This window comes from Nestor notabilis, unplaced genomic scaffold, assembly GCF_000696875.1.
Source record: "Nestor notabilis isolate BGI_N333 unplaced genomic scaffold, ASM69687v1 scaffold18153, whole genome shotgun sequence".
NCBI lineage: Eukaryota > Metazoa > Chordata > Aves > Psittaciformes > Psittacidae > Nestor > Nestor notabilis.
This window is the reverse complement of record NW_009920779.1, coordinates 15,205-28,254: the sequence shown is the minus strand read 5'-3', so window position 1 is coordinate 28,254 and position 13,050 is coordinate 15,205. Positions and strand designations below refer to the sequence as shown.

The 13,050-nt window shown below is 39.4% G+C and overlaps 1 protein-coding gene across 1 annotated transcript; it reads right to left on the bottom strand.

The window, feature by feature from the left end:
- Positions 1-1,984: 1,984 nt before the first annotated feature.
- On the bottom strand, positions 1,985-5,551 carry MMP7 (matrix metallopeptidase 7 (matrilysin, uterine); the record flags this gene model as incomplete). The annotated part of the gene is made up of 5 exons (XM_010010851.1): positions 5,444-5,551; positions 4,683-4,906; positions 4,428-4,576; positions 2,678-2,803; positions 1,985-2,146 (listed from the first exon to the last, which is right to left on the bottom strand). Coding segments are annotated over exons 1-5 (769 nt in total), but the record flags the coding sequence as incomplete, so codon positions are not given.
- Between the last annotated feature and the right edge of the window lie 7,499 nt (positions 5,552-13,050).

The window sequence follows — 13,050 nt, the reverse complement described above, 5'->3', positions numbered from 1 at the left end:
AGTAGAGTCTCCTACTATTATGACCCGCCGCTGTTTCCTAGAGGCACCAGTGGTGATCCACTTTACCGGTACATCAGCAGGATGTTCATTTGATGTGGTGGGTATTTCATCATTAGCCTCCTGCAGAACTGTGAAGCGGTTCTGGGTGTGGACATCAGGTTTATGAGGAATCCCCTGGCTGCTAATTTTCCTCTTCCTCCTTTTTTTGTTGTTTTTTTTTGTTACTAGTTCCCAGTTTCTTCAGCTAGACCAGGTTGCTCAGAGCCCTGTCCAACCTGGCCTTGAATGTTTCCAGGGATGGGGCATCTACCACCTCTCTGAGCAACCTGTTTCAGTGTTTTACCACCCTTATTGTAAAAAAATTCTCCCTTAGATCTAGTCTAAATTGACTCTTTTTTAATTTAAAAATACTACCTCTTGTACTATCACTACAAGCCCTAATACACTTAGATGGCCTCAGATATGTACAAGAGAGAGCATGTAAAAACTTACACAGAATGCAGTAGAGTAGAGTGAAGATGGAAGAGGCAGCATCACCCTAGCTAAATTTGCTCTTGTCCCTAATATATCCTAATGGTGGGATGTATAGTAGTAACCGTTGTGGACTTGTGGACAGGGAAGTTTCACTTTGTCACAGTGTGTAAAGCCAGCGCAGTTTGCCGAGCTTTACCACTAGATGGAGGCAGATATTGCACAGTTCACATCTAGAAAGCTGGGTGAGGTATGACAGTGGCAGCAGTTTTTCCCAAAGGAGAGATCATATATATGAATTGAAGTGCAACAGGACCTCAGTGAAGAGCATGGTGTCTCTGTTTCGTGTTGTGTTCCCTGTGGGGACTTGGGTCATGAGAACTGGGTACTTTCTGTCAACATTGTGTCTTTCCAGGGTTCCCCAGATTGACCCAAGTTGGTCGAGCATCCACACAGGATGTGGAGTTAGCTAGTCCCATTTTTCACAGTCTTTAATGAAGTTTGGGATCTGACCCTCTATTCTGAGATTTTCTGTTTTTCTCATACCTCAAGACACCTATATCCTGAGAGTAATATCAACTTAGCACTAGCAACTTCATCTGTGAGTTTCATGTGGAAGAAATGGCTAGTAACTGACTAGAAAAATATTTGTCTATCATACAGGCTGGAGTTATTTAATCTCTCAGTGAAATGCCAGAAGAGAAAAAGCAAATATTAGACAACAAAATATACAAGTTCAGGGCTTTTTAATTCTATAAAGTGCAACATAAATCAATACAAAAATTCAGGAAGAGAACGTGCAGTCCAGGAGTTTACTACTTTAATTAGTTAGAGGATTAAAGTATTTTTAGAACACGAACACAACCAGGATTAAAGTTGAATTGGAACACCAAAGCAGCCAGATGTGAATTCTTTGGTCTTTTTGAAACATTTTCTTCAAGAGTTTGATGACTTTTTCCCTGTGGGAAAGAAGCACAAAACGGAGAGAGTGTGCTGGAAATGGATAATGCAGACAATTGTGTTTTAATCCTAGTATCCCTTTAGCATGCCCTGAGCAAGGTGGTGCCTAAAGAAAAGCAAACCTGGCAAAGTTTACCCTGTGGGGTCAATTCTGGTTATGCCCCACTTCTACTGCTGAGTAGTTTCTGCTTTCACTGAACTGTCCCATTGACTTGAAAAGTGGCACAGTATCTCCCATTTCCCTGTCAGTAGCACCACTCATTGAAACAACTTGTTTGTAGAGCAAGGTGCACAGATTTGTTTGGCAATATGTAGGTGTGCAGAAAGACAGTGTGCCAGGCCACTGCACTGCTGCTCTGCCATCTCTTGGTTGTAGAGGGGGCATGCTATAGAAGGAACATAGCGGATGGAGTATGCAGGAGTGTGTTTTTCCCAAGTCTCCTCCCCTTCTCTTTTTTTGGTAATATGGTGAGGCCCTTGCAATCAGGGAGAGTAGTGAAACCTGTAACCCAGTAAATTTTATCTTGAAAATCAAATCTCATCATGAATTTACCATATAACTTCTGAATTCCTCGCCTGTCGTCCTCTGAAAGCCTGAAGGTTGCTGGATTCACATATGAGTAGATAGGGTACATCAGAGCCTCACGGACATTTGAATGAGCAAGTCCCAAAGAATGGCCAAATTCATGAGCAGCAACAAGGAACAAATTAACTTCTGCAGCACAGAAGCATAGAAAAGTTATGTTAAAGGTATGTAATTTCTTTTTAGCATACAAAGAATTGAAGTAGCAGGAGAATTTATATGTTTCATTCAAAGGGAATGAAATACTGAAGTTTTCATTAGTTATTACTGAACTTTCTTATGCAACTATGATATTTAAATGGAAACATTACTGATCCCTTGCATATGCATCTAGAGACCTTGAGTCTCTTTATAACTCTGATTTTAACCAACTTTATTCCTATAAGCAAGTAATTTTACCTTTTCATAACTTATGTACAAAGCAGAGGCTCATAATCCCTGTTTAGCCTGTAAAAAGTGATTTAAAATACGGAGAGAAGGCATTATGTAGCTGCTAGTGATAATGAAGTAGAAGTACTTAAAAAGGTAGTTGAAAAGAATGGAAATGTTGGTACCAAAATGGTACCAAAGCATGAAGAGTTATGGAAAGCATTTTTTATGGCTGTATTCTTCTAAGATGTACAATATTTGCCTTTCCCCTTCATACACACATGTAGGTTTTACCTCGATTGGACTCTGACCACATTTCATCATCATCAAAATGAGCATCTCCACCAAGCCCTTCTCCAGGTGCAAACGCATGAGCTAGTGTGTTACCTCTTCCATCAAAAGGATATCCATCACCGTGCTCTGCATGTGAAAAGAAAAAAATGTCATCAGATGACATCAGCTGTAATGTTTAAATTCAGAGAACTGAAGCATGTTGCTTGTTTGTGCTAGTTTTGTTCATTATCAATCCTTAAAAAAAAAATCCTTTGATAGCAGCAATGTGGTAAAATCGATGAGCAAGACTTAAGAAACACTCTCCAAATTCATGACTCAAGTTCAAAACTTGTGTTTGATGTTTCAGGCTGTTGCATGTTTCAGAAAGACTTGAACATTTTTTGAGCATTTACCAGAAATGTGGTTCTAAGGCAGCAATCAGGGATTATTACAGAATACGTACTTAATGCTAACCATTATAAGCACATGAATGGCTTCTAATGTTGGAAGGTGCTCAGCAATATTAATTGTAGACATTCTCACTTGTACTGATTTTAGTGGAAGACAATGATTTGGGATAAATAACCATGTTCCTGAAGAGTTAAGTTCATTTACCCCAGCCTTGGGGTATGGTCTATTACCTACTTCTCTCACAGTGCATGTGGAATATTACAGTTTCCTGCCTCAAGTGCAAGAGCTGATACGATGGTATATTTGTACCAGCTCTGAAAATTTCCCCTTACCTTTTAGTGAGCCTCTGACTTGATCGAAAGGTATCTGGGGACTCGCATGCCATTCTGTGTCCTTTCCCCCAGACCATGAGGATGAACTGTGAGGCAGGTCACGCACAGGAGAAGACACCTACTTCTAGTGCGTGACAAGGAATTAAAACCCATTCCAGCTTGCAGGATCCTTTCTCACTTTGACTGGCACATTAGTTGACTTTTAATGGAAACATAATATGCTTCCCATCAGTGAAGCATTAGCTTGGGACATTTTGGTGTTTATATGTAGTCATTTATTTGTAAGCCAGGTATCTGATCTTCACTCACAGTCAATGGAGACCTAGTAAATGTTATCAATGGATCTAGAGAGCAAGCCAGCTAACCTGGAAGTAGGCATTTAGTTTGACTAAGTTGAGTCAGTTTAGGTGACAGGCTCAGGTTAAAGGCATGGCTACATTCATGTGTTGGTCTGGATCCCAGGTGAACTTCTGAAGTGCCTCTATTAGTCATCCGTATTTGCCATGCTTTGACTTGCACCTTGGTGTAATCTTGCAGTTCACCAACAGGATTCCTTCTGGGAGAAAATCAACTAGAAGATACTCTCTGTGGCAAAACCTAATGCACCCCAGCTGCCAAAAAGACTGTTTAGTTCAGGAAACCAGACTAGACCTAGACCAAAGTAAACCTGCCTGAATCCAGCCTGTGGAGGCTGCATCTTCCGGACCAGCTGATTTGCTTTACAGCTCTGTTCCAATTAGTTTGCATTACTTGTCAAGGCACACAGAGCCTTGAACACCTAAATTTAGGGAGCTGAATTCTCCCTCCATTTCACAGCTTTAACTCTGAAAGGATTTTTTAATAGTTTCATAGGAGTAAAACTGAATCATAATTCATGAATTTAGTGGCTTGATAAAGAGAAGATAAAATTTACGTAGACTTCAGAATAGTTCCAAACTCTTTCTTCTTTCTTAAAGCTGTGTCTATAAAAATACATACTTTAAGTCTAATGTGGACCATTGCATCTTAAAAATGACAGGTATTCTCACCTTGACGTGCAAATCCAATCACAATGTCTGCTCGCTTGTTGAATACTCTTTGGAACCGCAGTGGAGTCACATCACTCCATACCATGAAAGCCCTTCTAATTGCATCATCCACTTTCTTTTGGGGTAGATCAGGTGTATAATTGACAATCCTGGCAGTAAAAGGAAAGAGATTAATGTCATTTATGATGTGAAGGAAACCCACATAGTTGAATACAAAGCAACCCCTGTTCCCTTAAAACCTGAAACATCACTAACTTGTAAGTCAAATGTCTCTTGTTCCATCTTGGACTTCCAGGAAATGTTTTGTAATCCGCTATATCAGGGATTCCACATCTGGGCTGTTTAATTGTTTCTTCTGTTTCTGCATTTAATTTTCCAGTTACAGTCAGGTGGAAAAACCTCTGCATTTCTTTAATTCTGTCTTCTAAACTTTGGTTTTGTGTTTTTGTGAGAAGTGGAAAGAATTTATCAAGATATGCCTGGAAGAAAAAAAGGAAAATAAAAATCAATATGTATATTTGTGAAGTTTTAGGTAATTCCATTTTACGTTTGGTTGAATTGTTTCATCATCCTGCAGTCATGGTTAGTTTTAGATTTTTTTTTTTTTGTTCCATTTCAGTTTACCAAATGCTGTTCTCCCTGTAGTGTAGGTTAGCATACATAAAAAGAATTGTAATAGTAGCAAAACACTGTTAAGGAAGCTATATTTTTAAGTAAACACAATTCACTGAGCATTCAAATCCTCAGCCTTCCAACATAGCCTGAATAAATATTTTTGAAATGTTTTAAACATTACATGCTCCCCTTTACCAGTTGGAACTTGGTCTCTTTTGTAAGTTAGACTTAGGATGTCTAAGCTAGTCAGTAAGTTTAAACTGTTTCATGTCACCTCTGCAAAATCTAATGTGGTAACTTAAAATAAGAAGACAATATAAACAGACAGGAAAGGAATGTAGAAGCTGAATTAAAAATCAGGTTGTTCACAATGCAGTTACATTGGTCCCCTAGTAACATACCTTTACATTATCAAGGTCTGTGTTGCTCTGTGATTCTGGTTTAAGTTGTGCTGGAAAAGCAAGAGTCTCAGGTAGGAGGATGGCAGCACACAGTAGGATGTATTGCATAGTGCCCAGCTTGCCAAGGAGCCTTGCTACAGCAGAAAGGGTTTGACCTTCTGTCTCCCAAGACCACAGCTAAAATGCTTATATAGATCCTGATAGCTCCAAGAGGCAGTTACATGTGACTCACTTTTTGGTGGTGTTAATGTTATGTCACCACTATTCTAAGAAGTAAATGAAAGCATGTTAAACAAATCTTTCCTTTGACTTCCCTGTTGATATCATGTCACAGCTAGCAGACAGCTTTGGCTCAATTTTCTCATACTATTCTGGCAGTAAACCCGCAAGGTCATAGGGAAGCTCACTTTCTGTAACTTCATCAGCACAGTTACTGTATAATCACTGGCTCCTTCCAAGTTCCTTATACACAAAGGCATTTTGGCTTTGGGCCAGACAGCCTGCCTGGATTAGTTGATGCAGAGGCAGAGATGAGATGGATAAAGGCACTATCTCACTGAAACTACTGGTATTTCCTAGGAAGCATGCACAACACTGTCCAGGTAATTTTTTCTAATCAAAATTCTCTTGTAAATTATCCTATGCTGCAGAAATTCCAGTTCAGTGGAGTTGAAGAGGTTTCTGCTGCTCTTACACAGTTAAGAAGAGAGCCCTTTACATGTGCCCTCTAGAAATAGGAAGCCCCGGGGAGCCTTTGTCCCTTTCTTTCCAAATGAGCTGGCCTTTCAGAAGAGTCTCTTTACAATGGACAACTAGATACGGAACACAATCTACAAGACTGGGTGAAAGCCCTCAGGAGAAAAGAGAGGATTTTATCCTAACAAAGGCGGAGCTATCTTCTACCTCCTGCTGTACCAGTGCAATCTGACAGTGTCCATGAAGCACTGGCAGCTGAGCAGGGCAGCCTCAACCTCTCTGGTTCCCTGATACCAACAGTGGTCTTGGCTTCAGTCCACTGAACCCCACTAGAAGTGATAGATTTTCAGGACTGGAAACTCCAATCCACAGGCTGGCTTGTGAATTTTTCAGGCTGTACAGTGTTGTGACCATATTACTTCTAATCAGAAAGAAAAGGCACTTAAATGGGAAAATACCATTACTGTTTCTCACAATAGGACAGCTTGTATGGGTATAGTTGAGCATGTGTGGAAGAGGTTGTGACTTACTAGCTTAAGTCCAATGTACTTCTGGCTGACATTTGATTTCAGAGAGACTTTAATTTCAGAAAGAGATGACCTATACCAAACCAGTGCTGAATTACACAGGAGAGGACTGCATTACACAGTAGTGTCCAAAACAATTGCTAAATGAACGATGCTTCTACCTGATAGTGAAACCAGCCCAGATATCCAACATGTAATCATTTCTGTACATTTAGGTAGGCTTACAGGAAATCTACAGATGTCCAAATTTTAAAACTTAATGAAAAAAAGCTGGTTTACTGTTAGAAGCAGGTTCATTTTTCTCTTCCTCAAAAACTGACTGTATGTCTGACTGTGGCAGTAAAGCACGATCTGGACCAGGGTGTGGGAGGCAGGAGATAAGGATGTGTTTAAACCACTTTGAACTCCATGACTCTAGTGTGTGGAACTGATTATTTCCTCATATTACACAAGAGGAATTTGAAAGCCACCAGAGCACCATTCCAGCTGACAGAGTATTGAGCAACACACACATTTTTAACCAGGTCATGGGCAGAATTGGAAAGGAGAGTTTAAACCCAAGAGCTTGTGAGAAGGGACAGGCTTCATGTTCCACCTTATTTTCTGCTGGAAATTTGTCAAATCCCCTCCGTTTTTTTTTTTCTGGGTTTTTTTTCTGTTTTTTTTTTTTTTTTTTTTTTTGTTTTGTTTTGTTTTGTTTTGTTTTGGGGTTTTTTTGGTGTTTGTTTGTGTTTGGTTTTGGTTTGTTTTTGTTTTTTTTCCCAAATGATAGTGGAGGGTTTTAATGAACTTTGGGCTTAAATTGCAATAAAAAATTTTCTCTGAAAAGAATTTTGATTTCTTCAGTCTCAGAATCAGGAGGAATCAATCTATATTCTAATAAGACTGTTATCAAAAGAAAGCAGATGCTTATTTTCAGCTTCAGCTGTGTGAATTTTGCAGATAACTCTATGGCTTCTGCACTCTGTTTTCGTAAATCTTACACCTGAATGGGCTCTCTTTGAAGGTGTCCTCTGGCACCTGGATTCCAGGGCTATATATCCCTTTTGCAGGCTGTGTAAGGGTAAAAACCTCCAGTCATCCTTGCCTGGGCACCAAGGTCCTACTGGGGCCCCTTGGCACTGAATCAGCCCATCCCTGGAGAGGATCAATCCAATTCTTCCCTCTTGTTTGGCTGGATCAATGTGCATAGAGCTGTTTCCCAGGAGGATCTAACTCACATCCCACTGTTCTAGGGCAGGAAAGGCCTGAGGAAGGGATTAGATATTCAAATTCAGCAGAAACAATGTGTCAAGAACTAACACATCCAAGTTACTAATAATTAAGCAATCGAACAACGTATCTCAGCTTGGGGATTTACCATCTTCTTACGGTATCTAGAATTGTTTTGCATTTAATGACTTTGTATTTACAACAGCTTAATTGGGACATTGTGTGGGAAAAAAATGTAAATATAGAGATAAGTTTTTACAATAGTAATCTTGAGCAATAAACCACCAGAGAAATGACATTCCTGTAAATACCTGTGTTAGTTCTGACATCCTCCTTTTTTAATTTGTATTCTCCTTTGGCCAATGATCAGGTCTCTCTTTTCTCCAGCTAACAGACACATATGGACCTCTCAAAATTTTCCAGGTAATTATTTGCTTCATTCAATTTAAATTGAAGTCATAAGATACAACATTTAAGTGCCTGCAGTCTTTCCTTCCTCCAGAAGTGCATATGTAGGACATGGGAAAGGAAGAGGGCAGGAGGTCAGCTGGCTGCATTTCACTGCACTGTGGATCCAAACCTTGCTGGCCAAGAGCAGTGGCATAACCTCCTGTAGTCATCTTTCATTTGTGAATTCCCTTTTTGTAGCTGGCCGTCCCTGACCATTTGTACATCTGGCTCAACACTCTCTTTAAAGGACTGAGCCAAGATGCAACCTAAAGCCCTTTGTACATCCTGTCTTGACAAAACCATATCCTTTCACGCAGGAAACTTTTAACTTAGTACCTGAACTAAGGCAACCTCAGACTGCCTTTAATCCTGCAGCAGGTCTCTTTGATAAGCAGCAATCTGAACGAGACTGATCATGTAACGGTGTTTTGAGGGCAGGCAGAGTAGCTGTGACAGCATTGAAAGGCACTTTGCATTCAGTCTGTCCACACTAAATGTAACCTAAACTAAGGAGTAGTCAATGTCTGAGGCTTTTCCGGACTCATCTTGAGGATCTGCACATGGCTGTACATGCTGGGCCAGCACAGTGAGCTTGGGCTTTGGTGATGGTGAAGGCCAGGATTTGAAAGGCAGGGTAGACACAGCAGGACTTTACCTTCTTGTGCTTTTACCTGTGCTTGGCTTAATGAACCTGTACATGTCTTTGGAAAATGTGCTGGGAGTATAAATAACATTAACCAAAATATTGCATTTGGCCTGGTTTGCAAAATCCTATTTCTATCAAAAAAATAAACAGCCCTGAAACACCAGAGAGCTGACAGACTTCATTGTAAACTGACATGCAGTAAACACTAAACAATTCCAGAAGAATTACAGACTTACCTCTGGGGTTTTATGCTCTGGTATAAAAGGTGTGGGATTGAATTTGAATGCGGTCAGCGTAAGACCGGTGCAGAAGTTTGGTTTACCTCATGCGTGTTAGAGAGAGCTGAGATTCAGCTAGGAGGATTGAAAAACACTGAAACTAGCCATATGTGAACACATAGGTAAAGAAATCTTTTACACTTATTTTTTTCCACCTAGAAGTTGTCAAGTATTTTCATATTATTGTCTCTATTCAAATGATTCCTGATTCACACTGGAAGTTGTTTGCTGGTCAGACAGGTCCTCTGGGTGTGGGGTGGGTCCTTTTCTGTTCCTGTCTGATTTCCAGTGAGTACAAAGACAGTAACATCTCCTTGTTGGTAAACTTGGTTATAATGTTCTTTCACCAAAAGTTTTCTTCCTTGAGCAGAGTTGCAGCCTGTTTCACACAAAGTAAGTTATGCCGAGTTTTCCAACATGGTGGGTTTTGACTTTGGCACCATTAAAAAGCAACACAACCATTAAAAATCTACATAACCAAATAAGGGCCACTTGCATTCGGGTGCTGAAGAGTGAGTCACGAGGAAGCCTCACTAACTTTAGAATACTTATGCACATAGCTGCTCGCTAGCCCGAATGGTTGCTTAATCAAACCCATGTGAGTAACTATTTTTCGCTCCATTTCTTTGAAACTGAAGGATAACATTGGCCTTTATTGCATGCAACTAGATTCTCAAAATTGCCTGGGTTAGTTATGGCTTCTGGCTGCCCATTGACCACTGTCCACCATCAGGAGCACTTAACTGAGCAGTTCACATGTTGCTGCTTACCTGATGTGCTATTTCCCACCCCACAGGCTGTTATCTTTCACTATAAAGAGCCCTCTTATTGTTGCTGCATATTTTAATATTACTCCTGACTCCATCTATGATGCATTTATCTCAGATTTTTCCACAAAACTACAGGAAGAAGTACAATTAGATGTAGCCACAAGATTTCTTAATTATCTTTACTCTGTTATGATGAATATATAATTTAAAGGCAGTAAATTTGTCATTAAAAAAGTTTGCCTCATGAAAACAATGTAAAGATTCTTGCATCATTGCCTCAAGGAGATGAGAACATCCTCTCTCATTTTCTTGGTTTTTTATTTGACATTTTTTTCTTATGGGCTAATATTTTACTTTTTCATCCTGTTTACTTTTCTACATTTTAGTTTGTTTTTTTCTCTCAGAAGGTGTCTTCTCTAGGTTATATAAAATTTTCCAAACTGTTAGAGCTACTTCCAACCAAAGAATATTTGACAAAGGAGTATGTCATAACAGTGTACAAAATTTATATAATAGATATAGACTCAATAGGGTGGCAGCTGATTATAGCATTTTAACAGTGTCTAATTTGTAAAAAGCTTAATAGATGCATTAATACACACACACATGGTGGTGTGCTTTTTGGCTCAAGACCATAGCAAAGGGACAAAGTTTTTTCATGCCCAGCTGATCGCAGTAGACTGGTTTCAGAAACATACACTGGTATGAAGTGAAACATTCCTGGATGCATACCCAGCGCTCTGGCCCTTGAAACCAACTTGACGTCATTACATTTTCTTCATTGTCAGGTGATTATGGCTGATCACAGGTCAGGAACAATAGACTTTTGTGTATTTTAATTCTTTATGATCTTTCACATTAGTGTGTAACAAAAGAAGATTGCACATTAAGACTCTCTCCAGTCCTCACTCTGTGTCCCTAAAGTTTGTTGTAAGTAAAGTTTGCATTTTTACATTAATTTAATTTTTTATGTAAGGAAGATACTAGCCTAGGGGGGTTTGCTACAAATAAACAGCCCTTTGCAGTAAGAATTTATTTGTCACAGCATCCTGTCTGAGCATGACCTGCCCCAGCCTGCTGTCACTCTGTCTTGTTCTGGAGGTAGTGGTCATTAATTGCTCTGCAAAGGGTGGAAGGAGTTTGACTGCGTGGTACTAGTCATAGATCAGTGACCTAGCATGACAAGGAGAAAAAAAACCCAAAAACCCAAATCCGGTATGTGTTACACAATTCCAATGCAGCTGTTTTTCTATAGTTTATGATTAGTTTAAATTCATCGCTTGTGTACATCAAAACCAGAGGGTTTGCACCAGGGATGTGTTCTCTATCTAGGTCACAGCAGGATGTTTTCTGTAGTGGCTGTTGCACCTGTTGCACTGTGTATTATGACAGCTTCCCAAATCCTGAGAAAAAAAGCAGTCTTTTAAATAATGTCAATGTTCTTGTCAAGCAAGGGTGTCTTCTCCTGCACTTAAGGCAGACAATAATGCCAGATCTTAAATGAGTAAGTGCATCATGCTCTTAGTGACACCAGAATGAAGACCAGAATTAGTGGTCTTCATTCCTTGTCTTACTATCATGTGAAGATATTACTTTGTGATGAAATAAAAACTTCTTTATGTTCTACTTTCACTCAGGATGTCGACCTAAACCACTGAGCATGGTTACATTAATTGCAGGAATATACTAGCACGGGTTACCTTCTGCAAACTCTGCTCTGGTTTGCCATACTTGTACCCAGGCAGCACAAAAACCCCAGCCCTTACCTGCCTGACTGAAAATTACAGCAGATCATAGAACAGCTCTATGGGTGGCCACCAAGCCAAACTTGCAAGCATTGTTGCATGAAAGCAAAGTTCACATACTTGCACTAGAAGTCTTTAAGATGAAAATCTGGTTCTATGTTTGATCAACTGTTTTTATGCTGATTCACAGTTTTCTCTATTGAACCCAATTTGTAGCTGGCCTGTCATATAGTTTATAGCATCGTTTATACCTCTATAGAATTTGACTTTGTTGCAGTAAGACATTTACCATGGTTCTTTTATTATTATTTTTATGAATTTATATGGGCCTTATTTCTTTGCAACTTCATCTTGTTATATGAATTTTAACTGAAGAGAAATAGATGTGAAATCAGAAGACATAATTATTTACATATTTGAGTATACCTCAGGGTGGCAATACACTTTTTTGTATGGTGAACAAGCAGTAAAAAAATTCACTAAGCAGCTAAGGGAATATTATGGTTCATTAATAGCAAGACTTTAATGGTTGAAGATACACAGGAGCAGAAATTGTTGAGAGAAAAGATTTAAACTTGCCTACACTCAATGGCAAAAAAAAAATGTTTTTAATTGTGGAAGAAAAACTTTCATAATGAGGAATCCACAACCTCATGCAACTTTACTGACTTGACAATTAAACTGTGTGGAGGCCTCACTTGGTTCAGCCATCATGTGATGTAACCATCCTTGCAGATATAAGGCAGCAATTCCCACTTCCCCAGTGAACTGGGAAGCCAACCCACTTGAATATGACTGTATGTTTTTCAGCAATTTTCTATCCAACATCTCACAATGAGACTGCAGTATATCTTCTTTGCAGCAGGAGGAGAGGTTTTCTTACTTCATCTGTACTAGCCAAAGATACACTGCTGCCACTAACAACTTTTGAATATTACCAAGGAAAACAAAATTCAGCTTTCATTTCACCATTACAAGTGGGAGAAGTTTAGGAGTAAGCAAACGATACCACCCACAGGTGCCCTATGTGAAAGAATTCTCATGAACAGACATTATCTCCTACCAGCAAAAGCATATTGCCTTGTCTCTAAAAACCATTAACTAGACCTTGTTATTGTTAAGAAGGTGATGTACTACCACCCATTCCCTCTCTCAGTGCTTTGGCTTAGTCTGGTGTTGTGAATTTAAATGCTGCTCTTTTATGATGTGCTGTTGTGACAATTATGGAAAATGCTTAAAATGAGCAGGTGAGATACTAGACCTACCTATGCTATCAAATCTTA